We start from the raw sequence: 17360 nt of genomic DNA on the forward strand, positions 1-17360 counted from the left end.
AATACAAGTATACTTGAAAACTTTGAACACCATTCTTTTTTGATCATTTTCATTTAATTTCAGGAGTTAACAACCAAAATTGCATGCCTCGTTTATTAATATGTCTGGTGTATATGTGTGTAGTATAGATATTGATTTTCAAGGCAGATGGATAATTGTATTATTGGCCGGACAAAGAATATATTATCGTTTATTGATATGGATTAACCTTTATGTATGTGAATATCTCATAATAATCTATACTTTCTATGCTAATTTTGCGATAAATCCGAAGGTTTTTTTGCAGAATCTTTTAATTTGTGTCTTTGGAGCTTTTGTTTCTCTCCAAATCCAGGCCGCATGAAAGGATAGTTAATGGGTATGTTAGATAATTATGCAGTGTTTGATTCATGCCAGAGTTAGACTGAAATTAGAGACATAAAATCAGATTTTCGGTTTGTTGTAAGTTAATACGATTTTAAAAATATTAGGATGGCTTCCAATAAGGATTACTTTCACTTTTTGCAATGGTCTGACAAATTTGACAGATATGGCTTTCTCTCTCAAATTGAAGGTGTGAAATTTTCTAAATGAGTGAGCTAGATGGAATTAAATCTGATTATGAATTCCTGAAAAGCCACATCCCTTCATCCCTCGATGATAAATATCAGCAACTTCTTTCCCAGGTTGAAAATTTACGATATAAATTCATCAGGGAGCAAAGAATCTGTACACTAATCAATAACCGTATCGAGGAAATCAAAGCCAATACTTTAAACAATGCAGAATTGAAAACAATCTTAAATCCAACGATTTTACCTCGATTTAACCTAAGTCCAGCAGTTTCTCAACAAACAAGCCTCTTTATCGCTTACATATACTCAGAGATCCAAATTTTCGCAAGCTCTGTCGTTGCTTTCAAAAAATCTGATCAATTTTCTTATTTTATCAACGTAATTATTCCAGCTCTGTTTTGTAATTTCACCAGCAATGAAGTTATAAACGATGCATCCCTATTTTATCAGCATATTTTGAATATTGCCAAGCCAAATCTTGCAATAGACATTTTAACACCACTATACAAGTCCATTTTAGGTTATCCATTTATTGAATACGTTTTGGATAACTATCTTCCGAAAATGGCGAACGAAAAACGAATTATTAATAAAAACACGACACAATTACTTCAACAGCAATCGAAAACATTACTTTTAGTAATGATGAAAGCAATCAAACTACTTCCGCTATGTCTCTTTACGATTTTATTGATGGCCCATAATAATTGGCCAATTGAGTCCTTGAAAACGTTATTTTTTGACAAATATTTTACGTATCTATCTAATATTTACATTCTCAGTTCATCCTACTCGATTTTCATTGAAGATTTTAATGAAATTTTATATTTTATGCGAAACTCCGATGAAATCATTGTTTCTCTCATGAAAGCACTTCTAGACAACTCATCAATCCTCGTAGTACCTGACAATTTCAAGCCATTCAATCATCCGTACGTAAATATCCTTATGTCACCAAATGAGGTCAACATGATTGCCAAATGCATACGCGCATACACAAACGATCTTCCTTATACTGTCCATGAGATGGATATCAAGTCAGATTACCCAACAACGCCATTTTTCGTTTCATATTATATTAAAAAGAAAAAATTCGATTTATCGTTCGACCACTTTATTTTTAAGAACCAAAAACCAGAGTTCCCACAAAATAACGAGTTTTTGAACCGATACCATAAGATTATTCAGAATCAAACTTTATCTTACAAGACTCCATACGAAACAGTTCTTGATACAAAGCCTTCTGATGATTTTGCAGAGTTCTCGTTGAAGCAGTGCGTTGCGGAATACATAGAACAAGCAAATTCATTTGAAAATTTTTTGTATTACAAAATTAAGGCGAAACAAGTAGACAAATGGTCGAAAGTTAGTTCCGATATGACCAAAGTGTACAGGAAGTACTCTGTTCTCTATTTTCCGCCAAGAAAAGTTGAATTAATTTTCCAAGAACTTTTGCCAATCGTTGAAGACCAAGAAACATTGAATAATTATTACGTGAAGTCAATGATGCCAATTATATTCAAGATGTTCAATGAAAACAAACCATTTTTCAACAATTTGACGAAATCATGGTTGAAAATGCTTGGATCATCAAAAACAATAGTCGATGAGCTTAATTTGACCAGGTTTAGTGATACTATTCAATGCGTTTTTTGGAATGCCGTCCAAATTTTTATTTCAATTGATTATGTTCCTTTTAACGACAGATTCTTCTTGCTTCTGAGTTTTATGAAGTATCTGTCACATCTGATGCTTTATACAACTAAAGAAGACATAAAAATTTTGCTGAATTACATTATTACATTTTCAAGACCGGAAACACTCATCCACACATTTGTAATTTGTACTTCGTACTTTATAGTTAACACAGATTTGACTTCCACTATAAATGAAAGTTATATTTCTGCTTGGACTGTATTTCATAATTTTATGAATGAATACATCTCAGATGATAAGACACGTGACTTGCATTGCATGGTTAGCGTATTACAAAAAATGGTTTCAAGAATGTAACTTTTTTTTTATTTATATTTTTTTTCTTGTTAGTGATTTTTTTTAAATATTTATATATTTATTAACTTTCTTCTTAGAATATTAATGGTTGCTATGTCAATAATAAGGAAACTTCTCTTCATTATGCAGTATGTAATAATATAGTATAGAAATGACTAAACTTAATGATAGAGATGACTCTGGAAAAACTGCACTTCATGTTGCAGCATTCAGATATTGTATAGAAAAAAACAGAATATAGATCTGAAAAATTCCCAAATATACGGGGTCGATGGAATCCCATCTCAATCGTTCTCGCGAGAACCTAAAAAAATGAGAATCCCAAAAAGTGACATAGTGAGTGTTTCGTCAATCACTGGGATGAAAAATTCACTTCACCTTGGATCTATAAGCAGAATTTCTGATTTCACAAGTTGCAAATATCAATGAAAAAGATATATTTGGACAAACTGTTCATCATTAAGCAGCAGAAAATAATTATAAAGAAATAATCAAATTTCTTATATCACATGGTGCAAATATCATTGAAAAAGATGAAGATGGACTGACTGCTATCGCTTTTATCGGTATCTTAAATTAAGTGATTTTTTTTCTTACTACATTTGACTTTTTTTTATTTGAATCTAAAATTGAATTGAAAAGTTTTGGGACAACAACATAAGTTAAGCAGCGTTGGGCAAAGTTTGCTTATTAGTCCAGATTATATTGTACTACCAGAAGATTCATATTCGCAATTTCCTTATATATCAAGTTATATCTTTTATTTTTTCAAAGTTTAAACCATCTACGCTAGCCTGGATCTTAGTTACCGTTGATTTTGGTACAGGTACTATATCTTCATTAAAATTGATTTGTTTGTAAAAAAAACGGCGCAACACGCCTGTATGCGAAGAAAAACAGATGAATTCAAATAATTTTTTTAAGAGGGTTAAGCCTAAGATCGATCAATTGGTATATGAATATAACACTTTTAATTCGGACATTGAGGAAAAATATCAAGAATACCTTTATTCGATAAATCATTCTCAGATATCAGCAGTTCAACTTCAAAATTACTTTGTTCCAAAGGGCACAAATGAATTACTATTGCAATATGAGAAAATATTTCGTCAGCAAATATCCGAATTACGTAATTATTTATCGAAAATCACATTTAGAAAATCCAAATCAGAAGGTATTCTTAATATTGGACTTCAAGATGATCTTCTTGACGATGATTTACTAGAAAAGACACAAAATGATATACAAAAAGCTCAAAAACTTTTAGATAATCAAGATTTACGCGAAATACAAGATTCAGTTGTTGAAGATTTGGCAAAAATTAATGAAATTTCACGAAATAATACAAGAAAGAAACTCTTACTTAGAAATTTATCAGATTCCTTATTACATCAGCAAAATCTTTCTCCAAGATCATTAAAGAATAAAATATCATTTGAAAATCAATGTGATACGCAACTTTCCAATGATTTTGAGAAAGAAATTTCTGAATTAAAAAATGAAATTCAGGAAAGAAAGAAAAAACTCAAAGATTATGAACGAGAGACAAATAAAATCGATAAAGAATCCAAAGCAATTAAAGAAAAGAAACAATTACAGCTCAATGACGAATTAGAAACTATTGAGAAAAATAAATTAATTTTAGATGAAACAATTGATCTTGACAATAAAATAAACGCAATACTACAAGAAAACAAAACTCTTTCTTATCAATTAGATGATTTAAGAGCAGAAAATGAAAGATTAAGAAGAGAAAATTTCACTGCGCAAAGAGATAAAGCAAATCTTGAAAATGCAAAGAAGGACATTATCAAAATGAAATCAAATTGCGAACGATTACAACGAGAAATCGAAAAAAGTGAAAAAGATTTGGAAATTTATAGAAAAATTGTAAATGACTTAGAAATACAAGTAAAAGATAAAGAAAATCAATACACTAACTCAGAATCTAGAATCAAATCTTTAGAAGGAATGATGAAAGAAACAGATTCAAATCTTGTCAATACAATACATAAAAAACAGAAAGAAATAGACTTAATGAACTCAGTATCTGATACAAAAGCAGTGATTGAGGACCAATTTGACAATTATTCTGATGAAATTGTAAAATTATTCAATTCGGATTTGTCGAGATCAACATCTGAAAAAGTTTTTGATCAGCAAATAAAAGTTCAAACAAATTCCAATTTTTCGCATGATGATTTAATTGATTCTTCACCAATTAAACAGAAAATTGAAATTAAAGACATAAATCATATGCATAATTCATCCCAAGATAATCCTATTGACGAATTAACATCTCTTTTTTCATAAACATTGTTCTCTCTTTTTATTTATATAGGGTGTCCAAAGGTGTGTTTAGCACAAACCTGAATACTGCGAATAGAAATAAACAAGTTACATATATATAAAGTTTATTTAAATATAATCACCATTGGATTCAATCACGCGTTCGCAGCGATCGATCCAGGCTTGAAAGACACGCTTTAAATCATCATGAGAAAATTGCTCAAATTGCTCTCTTACAAAATTTTCAAGATCATCTGGACTCGCGAATTCGCGTCCTTCAGCTCTCTTTTTTAGCGTGCCGAATAAATAAAAGTCAGAGGGTGCAATATCAGGTGAATAAATTGGGTTTGGAACAACTTTGACATTGTTTTCCACCAAGTAATTCATTACCTTATGACTTTTGTGAACTCTTGAATTATCAAAATGAATTGCAAACTTTTGTTTTTGTTGTTTGGATTTCTCAAACTCATCAGAATTGATAATTTGAGTAAGAACATTGTCAATTAGATACTGAGCATTCATCGTATTAGGTTTTTGAAGAATATCAATTGCGATGATGCCATTCACGCCCCAAAAAACCGACAACATCATCATTGGTGTGTCAATTTTTTTCTTCGGGAATGTTTGCGGATTTTCATCCTTCGGGATCCACATGATTTTGGCTTCTGTTGCATATTGAAACCAAGACTCGTCCCCTGTTACTAAAAAGCGAAACTTCTTGGATTGATACGCACCCAATATAGAGAGGAGCTCTTTCGAAGATTGGACTCTAGATTTTTTTTGAACTGAATTAAGGTTGTGCGGAACCCAACGTGTATACGCTAGTTTGTAGTTCAAATAATTGTGCAGATAATAACTTACTGTTGTACGTGGTATCTTTGTCATCTCCTCTATCCTTCTGAGTGATGCTCTTGGGTCTTCATCTAGCACTTGAAGAATTGCTTTGATTTTTCTTTGATCCGGCGATTTTTTGTCAATTTTTATGATGGGCACCTTTTTGTTCATGAAGTGATACATCCTAACATGATACGTTACAGTGGAATAGCTAGGAGCATCCATACCGAAGCATTTTACCAATGTCTCGTAGATTTTTTTACAGTCTTTGCATTTTTTTGCAAGAGCGAGGATGTTTTCTTTATGATTCATTAAAAAAATGAAAAAAATCCCGCCAAAATTTCCAGCGAAACCGCCTCTTGTCTCAAAATTCATTTTATATCCCGGCATGGCGCCAAAATACAACATACTCATCATATACATATATTCATATTTTTTATTATATATTTATAATCAGCATATATCTCCTTTAATAGTCTCATATAGAGCGCTGTGCTAAACGCACCTTTGGACACCCTATATTTTTTACAAAGAGGAAGACATTTTCCCAAAAGATTAAAATAGTAATAGACTACAATCATGCATAAATGTTTATTTATTATATAATTATCCATATGATAAGATCGCACAGAATGCCAATGGGGTATTATTATTGTCGTCTGGTGGTTTTAGACGACAATGCGAATTTTCGAATTATATATTTTTAGCCAGATAAAGAGTCATTCTATATAATACGCGTTTGCACTCTACATCCTCTTTTTAATATCCAAAGGAGTTGAAAAATTATTGACCACATTATTGATACTGGTTTATATATTGAATTAACTATTTCTTGGTTAGGCGTTATCAATGTAAAATATAATAAAGTGCTTGAACTAAGGTAGATAATAGTCATTTTTTCTAAAGAATGATGTTATTACGCAGATAATTTATTTTTTAGGATTTATTATTTTCGATGAGGAAGTAGTCAAAATATGATCTATTGAGCACCTGATTGCAAAAGAAGATTAATAATCTTTTTATAATTTTTATTTTCATTTTCCTTTTCCCTTGCATTATCAAGTGCAGTTTTCCCGCTTTTGTTTTTATCATTAACATTTACATGAATGGATATTAAATATTCAATAACTTCAAAATACCCATTTTTGGCAGCTAAATGAAGTGAATAACTACCATAATTATTTTTGTCGTTTGGATTTGCTCCAATCGAAATAAGATATTTAACAACTTCAAGATGACCATTTTGTGATGCACAAATTATATATGAAAATCCATCGTTATTTTTATCATTTGGATTTGCTCCAATTGAAATAAGATATTTAACAACTTCAAGATGACCAATTTGTGATGCAACAATTATTGGTGAATTTCCATCATTATCTTTGTCGTTTGGATTGACTCCAATTGAAATAAGATATTTAACAACTTCAAGATGACCATTTTCTGATGCAATAATTATTGATGAAAATCCATCGTTATCTTTGTCGTTTGGATTGACTCCAATTGAAATAAGATATTTAACAACTTCAAGATGACCATTTTCTGATGCAATAATTATTGATGAAAATCCATCGTTATTTTTGTCGTTTGGATTGACTCCAATTGAAATAAGATATTTAACAACTTCAAGATGACCATTTTCTGATGCAATAATTATTGATGAAAATCCATCGTTATTTTTGTCGTTTGGATTGACTCCAATTGAAATAAGATATTTAACAACTTCAAGATGACCATTTTCTGATGCAATAATTATTGATGAAAATCCATCGTTATTTTTGTCGTTTGGATTGACTCCAATTGAAATAAGATATTTAACAACTTCAAGATGACCATTTCCAGATGATATAATTAAGCAATTATTGCCATTATAACTAACAGCTTCTTTATCACAGCCTCCTTCAATGAGATGTTTTACTAATTGAAGATCTCCTTTCCTAAATGCATTAATAAGTGATGTATTTTTATATGAATCTTTCTTTTCACTTAATCCAACTGCACATGAAATAGACATAGAAATTGTATCACCTTGAGTTGAGAGTTCTTTGAGGAATTTGTATACTGATTTAAAGTCATCAGTGTTTAATAATTTAGTAATTTCTGTAAATTTATTAATAGATCGATTTAATTGAATGTTTTCTTTATTTTTAAATGATATTTCATTTTTGTATTGATGATTTTCATCTTTAATCTTTTGTAAATTTGTTTTGAGTTTTTCAATTTTGGCTTGTAATTTTGTGACTTCGTTTGAATCTGAAACATGTTCTGATCTGAATTGCTTCAAGTACTCTATTAATACGTGAGCAGATTCGAGTTTGAAATAACTTTTGTAGCTCTCGAGAATTTGAATTGCTTCGTCAAATGAACCAATGCAAACTTTGCATTTCCGAACACAATTGAATAGCTTGCATGAGCTATATTTCAATTTTCCTTGAGTAAAAAGGGTAATGAAGTTCTGAGAATTAAGTGAAGTTTTCGCTAGTGTTTCAGAGATGATATCTTCTTCAAAAATATCAAAAAAGATGTTATCATCAATATATGTTTGAATGTTATTAGCGATGTAATCTGTATCAATACTTAATCCATGACTCATCGTTTTTTATAACGAAAAGTCGTTTCGAAATTACTCAGTTGAAACCACATATACTCTAAATGTGATAATCAATTTTGATCTAAATTCAAGACGAGTAGTAGAAATATAAGATATCAGATAAGTCAAGTTGGATACTAGAGCTTTTTGAGATTAGTATTGGTAATATAGATTAACACATATTACTAATCCAACTTCGACTTTGTGATATTTTTTTTAATTTAATTTCCAACATTTTTAAGAAATTATGACATTTTAATGCGTTGTTATCAAGTTTTATGGTGCATTTAAGAAACACATATTTTTTTAACTCTGCTATTGACAAGAGTAGTAGGATAGGATGGGTTGTGTGACTTTTTTTGTTACATCTATATATAGACGATGCATTAAAATATATTTATTTATAAACACATTAAAAAATTAACATTAATTTTAAAATAATTTATTTTTTATCTTTTATAAAAGAAGCTATATATAGATGATGTCAGATATTCCGCGATTAATTAAACATTGTTTAAATCCTGAATGGGTTAAACTTCAATTTAAAAAGGAAGACTGTGAATTATTAAATGAATATGAAAGCCAAAATAAGCTAATGAGGTATAAATATAATGATAAAGAATATTTAATTTCATGGAATCAATGGAGTCATAATCAAAGACCTCATAAACGAGAAGAAGAAATGGAAAATAATGAAATGGAAATCATTGATGACATTAAAGAGGATGGAATTCCTAAATTTTGTAGAAAAACCTTTAGAACTAAGTTAGGAGCATATAAACGTAGAGTATTAAATCCTGAATATCTTAAACATTTATTTAAAAAGGAAGATTGTGAATTATTAAACGCTAATGAATATGAAAATGCTAAATCAAAACTGAGGTATAAATATAATGGAAGTGATGAAAGGTGTAAAGATAAAGATAAAGTTTATTCAGTTTCATATAATAACTGGCACACGTTAGGGATAAGAAAACATTTAGGAGATTATGGTAAAAGTTCTGAATTCTTCAAATCTAGTATGTATGAGAGAGTAAAAGAAATTAGAAATAATTATTTTCATGAATGAAAGATTCACTACCATAATGAAATAAAAAAATAAAAAAATAAACTTTTAAAATTAAACGCAAGACTATCAAAAGATAGAGTTGAAAGAGTAATGGTAATGATGAAAAAGAATTTGATGAGTTCAACATAGAACTTTAAGAAATTAATGATTATTTGAATTTATGAAATCAATTATTTGATTTATTCTTTCTTCAATCTCTTCTATTCTTTTTGTTAAATCATCAATTTTCATTAATGAGGTGATTCTTGATTGAGGAATAGATTTCAAACTAACCACCCCCTTTATTTTTGAAATTTTGAATCCATCAACTTTAAACATTTTATTCAATTTACATGTTGTCAATTCTTCAAATAATTTTTTATTATTAGCATAATAGTCATTAAATTCTTCAACAGATGAAAAAATTTTTATTTCAGTAATTGGTTTAACAACGTTTATTTTTTGTTGAACATTTTCACTTTCATTTATTTCTTCCTTCTCTGTTTCATTTATTTTTAAAATCGGTTTCATTTATCATTAAATAAAAATTAGAATATAAGTGATGAAATATATTTTTTAATTAATATTAAATCAGAAATGGCGGCAGGATTCTTTAAAAAATTATGGGAAGGAATTAAGAAAGCTGCGGGTTGGGTTTATAAAAAGATTATTAAACCCGTTGCAAACTTTTTGGCACCAGTAGCGAAAACGGCAGGAACTATCATAGGTGGAGTATTAGGTACTAAAGCAGGTAATCCAGCGATGGGAGCACAAGCAGGTAACGCAGTTGGTGGAATTGCTGAAGGAATACTTAATAAAATAGGAGGTAGATAGTGGAAAAATAAATATTATTTTTATCTTAGTATCGGTTGAAGTCTTTGATAAACTTTTTCTCCTTTATTTAATATTTCTCTTATTGGGGCAGCTTTTGGTGTTATTGATTCAGCAACGTCACTAATTGCTTCTTTATTCTTAAATATCCAATTTGCTCCCTTCTTCATTGTTTCCCAAACTTTATGCGCTCCTCTTTTTACTTTATCCCACAGTTTCTTAAATATACCTGCAGCCATAGTTGATTATTTCATTAAAATTAAAAATTCATTTTCATCTTTTAATTTTGATTTTTTATTTATTAATAAATGACGACTAACTATTTGGTGCCAAACACTAAACCGATTAATGGAAATGTGTTTCATTCATTCGAAAAGATAAATGAAATATTCGCAAAGAATGACGGTAGAAGATATTATAGAGAACTTGAAAGTTCATGCTATGACTCTGATGCTCCATATTTTGATGATAAACAAACTCATTTAAGAATTACAAATCCGGCTCATGATGTGAACCAATTAGGTGACACATATATTAAACGCAAAGTTAAAGCAACTCTAGTTTCAAATAAAGCTTTCACATGTGATGCCGCTTTTAAATGCATGCGTTTATTCGTTGGTTACAAATCATCAAATCAAAGCTTTAAACAATTAGAAGTAGAAACCGAAAGAGGTGATGCCGGTTATCTTCAGATGGATTGCGCCCGTGAATCTTTCGCATTTGCAACATATAAACCAAAATCAGAAAGGAAAGTTAAAAAGTTTGTTCATTCGTTATATAATAATGTTCAAAAATATGATAACTCAGTATGTGGTAAATATATTGACCCTTCAGAAGTTTTCAAGAAAGCAAATGAAGAAGTTGATATCACTTTTGATATGATTATTCCGGTAAATGATTTGTTAGCATTTCAGGCGTTCGATGATTATCCTAAATCATTTGGTGATATCATTCTTAAATATTATGTTTTCAGGGATACTTTAGTATTTTGTCAGGTTGACCCGTTAAGAGTTGCTGATTTACAAAATTACGTTTATGAAAAGATAACTGATGAAAATTATGAAAAGATTATGAATCATGTTTATAAATATGATCGCAAATTCCAACAAATCGGACTTCCTGCCAAATTAATTACAAGCTTAGCCGCTACATCTGCTGACGCAACAGTTGATGACGTTATTATTTCATGCACAAAGATGGAAGTTTTAGAGGATAAATGCATTACACCAGGATACGGTTTAATTGAAGAATCAGTTAAAGCAATACCACGTTTATTCAGTAAGGAAGATCCATTCATGATTCCAGCTCAACATATTGACGTTCGTTCACTAAATGGAGGTTGCATCACTCCTGAAGGTATTAGCTCAGATTTCTCATACGCTCTTCATAATGTTACAGATGTTGTGTTAACATTTCCGAAGAATGCAATGCAAAGAACAGTTTTAGAAAATCCAATGCTTCGAGGTCTTCAGGTCACTATAGATTCCAGAAACTTCCCCGATCAAGCGATGACCACAGTGGGCGACATATTCTTTACACGTATGCTTCAAGCTTCTGATTTAGATGGAGTGAATGAATGCACGGAAGAATACGAGGACTCATTAACTAGACCACTGAATGCAGATGATGGCACGCCATTAGCTAGAACATGGAAAGACCAAACTTCATTCTTATGCACTATTCCAGTTCAACGTGATGGAGCGGGTATATTCTTTGATGGATTAGAAACTTTCAACTCACAAGTTACAGTACAAGTGAAAGCTTATCCAATCATTCAGGGTGAAAATGACACTTACTGTTCAAAGGTGACAAATCCTCCTCAGGTTTGGTTTACTAGGACTACATATTGGACATGGACACCGGATGAAGGTTTGAAATATCATCCAACAGGTACACCACCACAGTATAGAAGTTCATATGATGAAATATTGATGAATAGAAATGTTTAAAATTATAAATTTATTTTTGATTAAATGGATTTAAATTCATCCACCCCTTATGAAGAATTAGCAGGAGTATATAATACATACGTAGATGATATGATTAATGAAGCATTGAGTGATAATAGAAATGCTCTATCTAAGGAAAAATTAATGAAAATTCCATATTCTGAATGTTACTTAAATTCAATCACTGCAGCAATTGGTAAACAAAATAAAGGTAAAACATTAACGATATTAAAACAAATTATCATTATTGCTAACACTTCCCCCATTCACATGTGTTAATTTATATCAACCGTTCAGGTTCACCTTCAGATGATACATTTGAATCTTTAAAGCATTTAATCAAAATTCCAATTATTTATTTATCACAAGAAGAAGCAGAAGATTATTTAAAAAACTTTTTAATGTATAAAGAATTATATAATACAATCAAGAAGCAAGGATTAGAGGATAAAATTATTGATAAACAACGGGATGAATTATTTGAAACACTTTCTATTTCAAATTTTGATAGAGAATTTTTGCATTCACTCATTTTTCTAGATGATGCGTGAAATCAAAACTAATAACAAATGAGAAATCATATTTTAATCAGTTATTAACTCAATGTCGACACATTCAGTGTTCATTCTTCATGGCTGTTCAATACTTCAAAGCATTAAGCACAAACATTAAATCAAATCTATCAACCTTTTCATTTTCAGTGGGTTTAGTCGTCAACAGTTGAACGTTATGCTTTATCAAGTGAATTTACCAATGAGCATTAATGAACTTTACACACAATATCAGCAATTAGGTGAACATGGAAAAATAATAGTTGATTTAAATAAAGGAAGTGTTAAATTTGATTAACTTTTTATAATTAATTTTTATTTTTTATTTATAATTAAACATGACAGAAATAGCAAATCTTCTACAGGTTCCATTAAAACAAGGGACAAACAAAAAGGGTGCATATAATAGAACTATGAAAGTTCCTGATGGAATGAAAGAATTAGTTCATATTGTTGCTGGTCTTCAAAAAGATGTTAAACAAATGAGAAACGTTTTAACATTACCAGAAGCTCAAGCATATGCCAAACGTCATGGTCCAAATTGGGAAGCACACGAAGCAGACATTACGGGTCCAAATGGAAAACCTGATGGTATAAATGAAGTTTTCGTTACTGATGGTCAAGGTAATATTAAAGTCATAAATGGTTATAAATTAACTATATCTGATTATCCTAAACGTAAAGCATATAATGAACGTTATCCTATGCAATTTGATGAAAATGGAAAAGCTGTTAAACAATACATTGGAGAAGGTGAAAATGGTCCAATTAATTCATACCGTATAATCCATATTCTTATTTCAATGAAGAATTAAATGCTATTGAAGAGGGACCGGATGGATTACCACGATATTCTAACCAGTTTGATGGTCAATATGCAAATATTAGACCTGAAATTTCAGCTAAGAAATTCTTTAAAGTTGCTTTATTCGATCCAGTTTTCGCAAATGTTAAAGATGAACTTAAACAGCAATTCCAACCAATTATAGTAGCAAGAATTGCATCAGGTGCTTTATCTCAAGCATTCAAAGATTTAATTAAGAAACCATTATATCAGCAACGAGGTTTAACTTATGATTTAGTTAAGGAATCAGATAAAAGAAAATTTGAGAAATCAGATGATTATAAGAATGCAATTAATGAATATATTAGGTCTATTAATTTCGATGAAAATGCTAAAAATCAACTTCATGAACAAATACAGGGAATAATAGATTCAAAAGTTCCAGCAAAATAAAAGTTTAAATATATTTTTTTTATTCGATTATAAATGAGAAGACGTTTCACTAGTCAAAAGAACACTAACGCAAAAGCAGAGATTACGGTTGGTTATAACGTAAATGATGATAAATCACGAATTATTCAAAATGTTAAAGTTAATGTTAGCCCTGAATTAACAAGGTCAGCAACTCAACCAAATTTATTAACTCGTGACTTACCGAAGAATGAGGAGGAGCAAAATAAAGAGATGGAGACCCAATCATTTTATCTGAACCCGGTAAAGAACCTGTTGAAATTCCCACTTATCCAACATACCCCCCACCTCTTTCATCAAACATCGAGAACCCATATAAAATAGACATTAATTCTGAATTAATGAAAATTTACCGTGATATAATAATTAATAATTATGATTCAATAATAAATTTAATTGACCAATCCGGTTTAATTATTTTACCTTATGAATCATTAATTCACATTATCGCCATTCTTTGTGATGTTCAAGATTCAGACGTTAAGATTCAATTTTTCATAGATGATGAGGTTTCATGCTGCGGAACAGTTGCAAAAATAAATCCTATAAAGGATATTAGCACAATTAAGATATCAAAGAACGGAACAACAACTGAACTTCATTTAACATATAATGATATTTATAATAAAATAGTTGATGAATATAAAATATCACTTGAAAAATTCTTTGTTAAGGCTATTTAATATTCAAGCATTAACATTATCGAATAATAATCCTTTGAATCATAATCAATAATAATTGACCTTTCACCAGTTTCTATCGTTTGTTTTATTTCTTTTTGTTCCCCACTATCCGGATCGGTCATTGTAATTGTTTTTGTTATAGTATCAGCTTTATCTTTAACTTCAATCTTTTTTCCATCGGGATATTTAAACCAAAATTCCAAAAATTCGATATTGTCAATCTGTTCATATTTTAATCTATCAATTACATTTTTAATACCATCTGAAAATCTTATGAAATGGTCATTATATGGGTTTGATTGAACTAAATTTGAATGAAGTGAAATATAACCTGTTGATGAATATGACATTGACTCATATTTTCTGAAAACACTAAAATTTATAACATGAATGAATTTCTTATTCGTTGAATTTATGAATTCTTGAGGTAATCTTATTCTAGTTTTATTTATCACCGGAAAATAACGCTTTACCATATTTTTAATCGTAATAAAAATGTCAATTATCAATATTATTTCGAATAATAACTGTGAATTAAATTTAACAGTTAGCGGAATTTATAATGTTACTCTCGTTTCTGTGAGTGGTAAATTTAATCCCATTCTTTTAGACCCTTCAGATTATATATCATTTATTAAAGATGACCTTGAAAAAACGTATGATATGTATATAAATAATGTGATAGTGAAATGGGATATTAACATGATTTTAAGTTATTTAAATGAATCATTTATCGTATGGTATGAAGAAAATTTTAAATCAAAACCTGATAAACTTTTTGAACTTGATGAAATAAATAACCTTATTAAATTTCCGCTGAAAATTAAATTTTGTACTCCTCATCTTCGTTCATTGTTGGGGATATTAAATTTTGAAAAAGATGTTGGGGATGTTTTGTATTCTGACACTGGTTCCAATTTCATTTTAATCAAATGTGATAAAGTTAATACCCCAATGAGATTTTCACATCAAACATTAGACCCTAACTCTTACCCATCAATACAAAACATTTTATCCATCAACTTAAACACATTTTCTTTATCATATCCGTTTCAATTATCCGGGAATTCATTTATTCTTCATTCAAAAGATTTATCAAATATTAAATTTAGAATAACTGACCTATTTGATTGTGATTTAGAATTTATGAATGAAATATTATGGCAATTTCAAATAGAGAAAATAGCTGATGAGATAACGGATTAAATATTTATTTTTAAATCATAATAAATGATTAAACAACAGCAACCACAACAACTTAAGGCACAAAACACCCAGGTCCCTCAGACCATTACATACGCCATATATGCATATAATTCAAAGACGGCAGAACAACGAAAGGTTGAAATATGGAGATTTGGAGATAGTATTGAAAAATGAACATTTCGAATTCGTTTGCAAAGGTGGTGCAGTGATATCAAATATAAAAGAAATTTTATTTATGAATTCAAAAATTAAAGGAATAACGGATGATATAACATCAATTCCACCAGAAGAACAGAGATATTACGCATTAAATGCATTTCCTAAAGTTTTGAAGATTGGAAGATTTAATTTAAATGAGGAATTCATAGAAGGTTTCCTAAACGACATAATGAAGAAGGTGGATAAGGAATATGTGGATAGTGAGTTAAATAAGAAGGCAAATTTGGTTTATGTTGATGAAAAAGATAATGAAATTAAAGAAAAGGTTGAATGGTATCATGAATGGACATTTGAGACTTTTAAAGTTAAAGCTGATACAGAATGGGTTTCAGGATGTTTAGACCTTAAAGCAGATAAAAACATATGTTGATGAAAATTATGCAAAGAAGTCGGAAGTAAATGATGTGATTACAAGCATGAAAAATGAAATTCTTCAAACATTATATCCTGTTGGTTCTATTTATACGTCAATGAACTCAACAAATCCAGAAACGGTTTTAGGTTTTGGTATGTGGAAGCAGATTGTAGACAAATTCTTATACTGTGCTAGATATTCAAAGCAAACAGGAGGTTCGAAGAAAATTAAAGAAGCAAACCTTCCACCGCACACTCATACAGGAACTACAAACACAACAGGTAATCATTCACATTCAATAACAAAAAGAGGTTATATAAATCTTGCAGCGGGTTCGGATAGATGGGGAATGAATAGATATGATATCACAACTGACCCAGTAGATTCAAGCACAGGTATTTTCTGTGGAACCGCAGGAAATCATTCACACACTTTCACAACAAATCCAACAGGCTTGGGTAAAGATTATATGCCACCATTTGTGACTGTATTCGCATGGTACCGCGTTCATTGAATGTGCTTGAGCTCCAAAAATGAGACAACATGACATTTTGACAACACAGGAGGATTAATGTTTAGGGTAGATGGTTAGATCTAACCTCATTTCTAACCTCATTTCTAACCTCATGATTTACAAATGTTTAACGTGATATACGTTATGAATTTTCATGAATTTTATCGTTAATGTTTTCGTTAAGTGACTCAAAGAGTCCGGAGACAAAGTCTCATGTTTTCAGGTTATTCAATAATTAATTATTTTTGAAGAACTGAAGGTGTCACCAGGTCACCAGGTCACCAGGTTAATTAACTTCTCTGAAAAAATGAGACAACATGACATTTTGACAACACAGCAGGATTAATGAGGAAGGCAGTTATGAATTATTTTTGAAGAACTGAAGGTGTCACCAGGTCACCAGGTCACCAGGTTAATTAACTTCTCTGAAAAAATGAGACAACATGACATTTTGACAACAACACAGGAA

At 30.1% G+C, this 17360-nt stretch overlaps 7 protein-coding genes and 3 pseudogenes across 10 annotated transcripts, besides 2 other annotated features; 7 read left to right on the top strand and 3 right to left on the bottom strand.

Annotated features, from left to right (window-relative positions):
- Positions 1-530: 530 nt before the first annotated feature.
- On the top strand, positions 531-2603 carry TVAGG3_0513600 (uncharacterized protein; the record flags this gene model as incomplete). Its single annotated transcript, XM_001329275.1, has 1 exon — positions 570-2567. The coding sequence occupies one exon, from the start codon at positions 570-572 to the stop codon at positions 2565-2567; it is 1998 nt and encodes a 665-aa protein (XP_001329310.1).
- An 864-nt stretch (positions 2604-3467) lies between these two features.
- Positions 3468-4880, top strand: TVAGG3_0513610 (uncharacterized protein; the record flags this gene model as incomplete). The annotated part of the gene is made up of 1 exon (XM_001329276.1): positions 3468-4880. The coding sequence occupies one exon, from the start codon at positions 3468-3470 to the stop codon at positions 4878-4880; it is 1413 nt and encodes a 470-aa protein (XP_001329311.1).
- A 25-nt stretch (positions 4881-4905) lies between these two features.
- Positions 4906-6209: a mobile genetic element.
- TVAGG3_0513630 (Mariner transposase) lies at positions 4986-6113 on the bottom strand (the record flags this gene model as incomplete). Its single annotated transcript, XM_051237015.1, has 1 exon — positions 4986-6113. One exon carries the CDS (start codon positions 6111-6113, stop codon positions 4986-4988), a length of 1128 nt encoding a protein of 375 aa, XP_051094839.1.
- A 460-nt stretch (positions 6210-6669) lies between the features above and the next one.
- TVAGG3_0513640 (protein ubiquitination) lies at positions 6670-8283 on the bottom strand (the record flags this gene model as incomplete). The annotated part of the gene is made up of 1 exon (XM_001329277.1): positions 6670-8283. One exon carries the CDS (start codon positions 8281-8283, stop codon positions 6670-6672), a length of 1614 nt encoding a protein of 537 aa, XP_001329312.1.
- A 1899-nt stretch (positions 8284-10182) lies between these two features.
- On the bottom strand, positions 10183-10398 carry TVAGG3_0513650 (uncharacterized protein; the record flags this gene model as incomplete). Its single annotated transcript, XM_001329278.1, has 1 exon — positions 10183-10398. The coding sequence occupies one exon, from the start codon at positions 10396-10398 to the stop codon at positions 10183-10185; it is 216 nt and encodes a 71-aa protein (XP_001329313.1).
- A 69-nt stretch (positions 10399-10467) lies between these two features.
- Positions 10468-11353, top strand: TVAGG3_0513660 (uncharacterized protein; the record flags this gene model as incomplete). Its single annotated transcript, XM_051237016.1, has 1 exon — positions 10468-11353. A coding segment is annotated over one exon (886 nt), but the record flags the coding sequence as incomplete, so codon positions are not given.
- Positions 11354-11613: 260 nt separating this feature from the next.
- TVAGG3_0513670 (uncharacterized protein) lies at positions 11614-12108 on the top strand (the record flags this gene model as incomplete). The annotated part of the gene is made up of 1 exon (XM_051237017.1): positions 11614-12108. The coding sequence occupies one exon, from the start codon at positions 11614-11616 to the stop codon at positions 12106-12108; it is 495 nt and encodes a 164-aa protein (XP_051094841.1).
- A 150-nt stretch (positions 12109-12258) lies between these two features.
- Positions 12259-17360: part of a mobile genetic element that runs on past the window's edge.
- Positions 12998-13896, top strand: TVAGG3_0513690 (annotated as a pseudogene). The gene has a single exon. A coding segment is annotated over exon 1 (899 nt).
- On the top strand, positions 13930-14477 carry TVAGG3_0513700 (annotated as a pseudogene). Its single transcript has one exon. A coding segment is annotated over exon 1 (548 nt).
- TVAGG3_0513710 lies at positions 16018-16891 on the top strand (annotated as a pseudogene). Its single transcript has one exon. A coding segment is annotated over exon 1 (874 nt).

The sequence above is a fragment of the Trichomonas vaginalis genome, chromosome II, assembly GCF_026262505.1.
Source record: "Trichomonas vaginalis G3 chromosome II, whole genome shotgun sequence".
Lineage (NCBI taxonomy): Eukaryota > Parabasalia > Trichomonadida > Trichomonadidae > Trichomonas > Trichomonas vaginalis.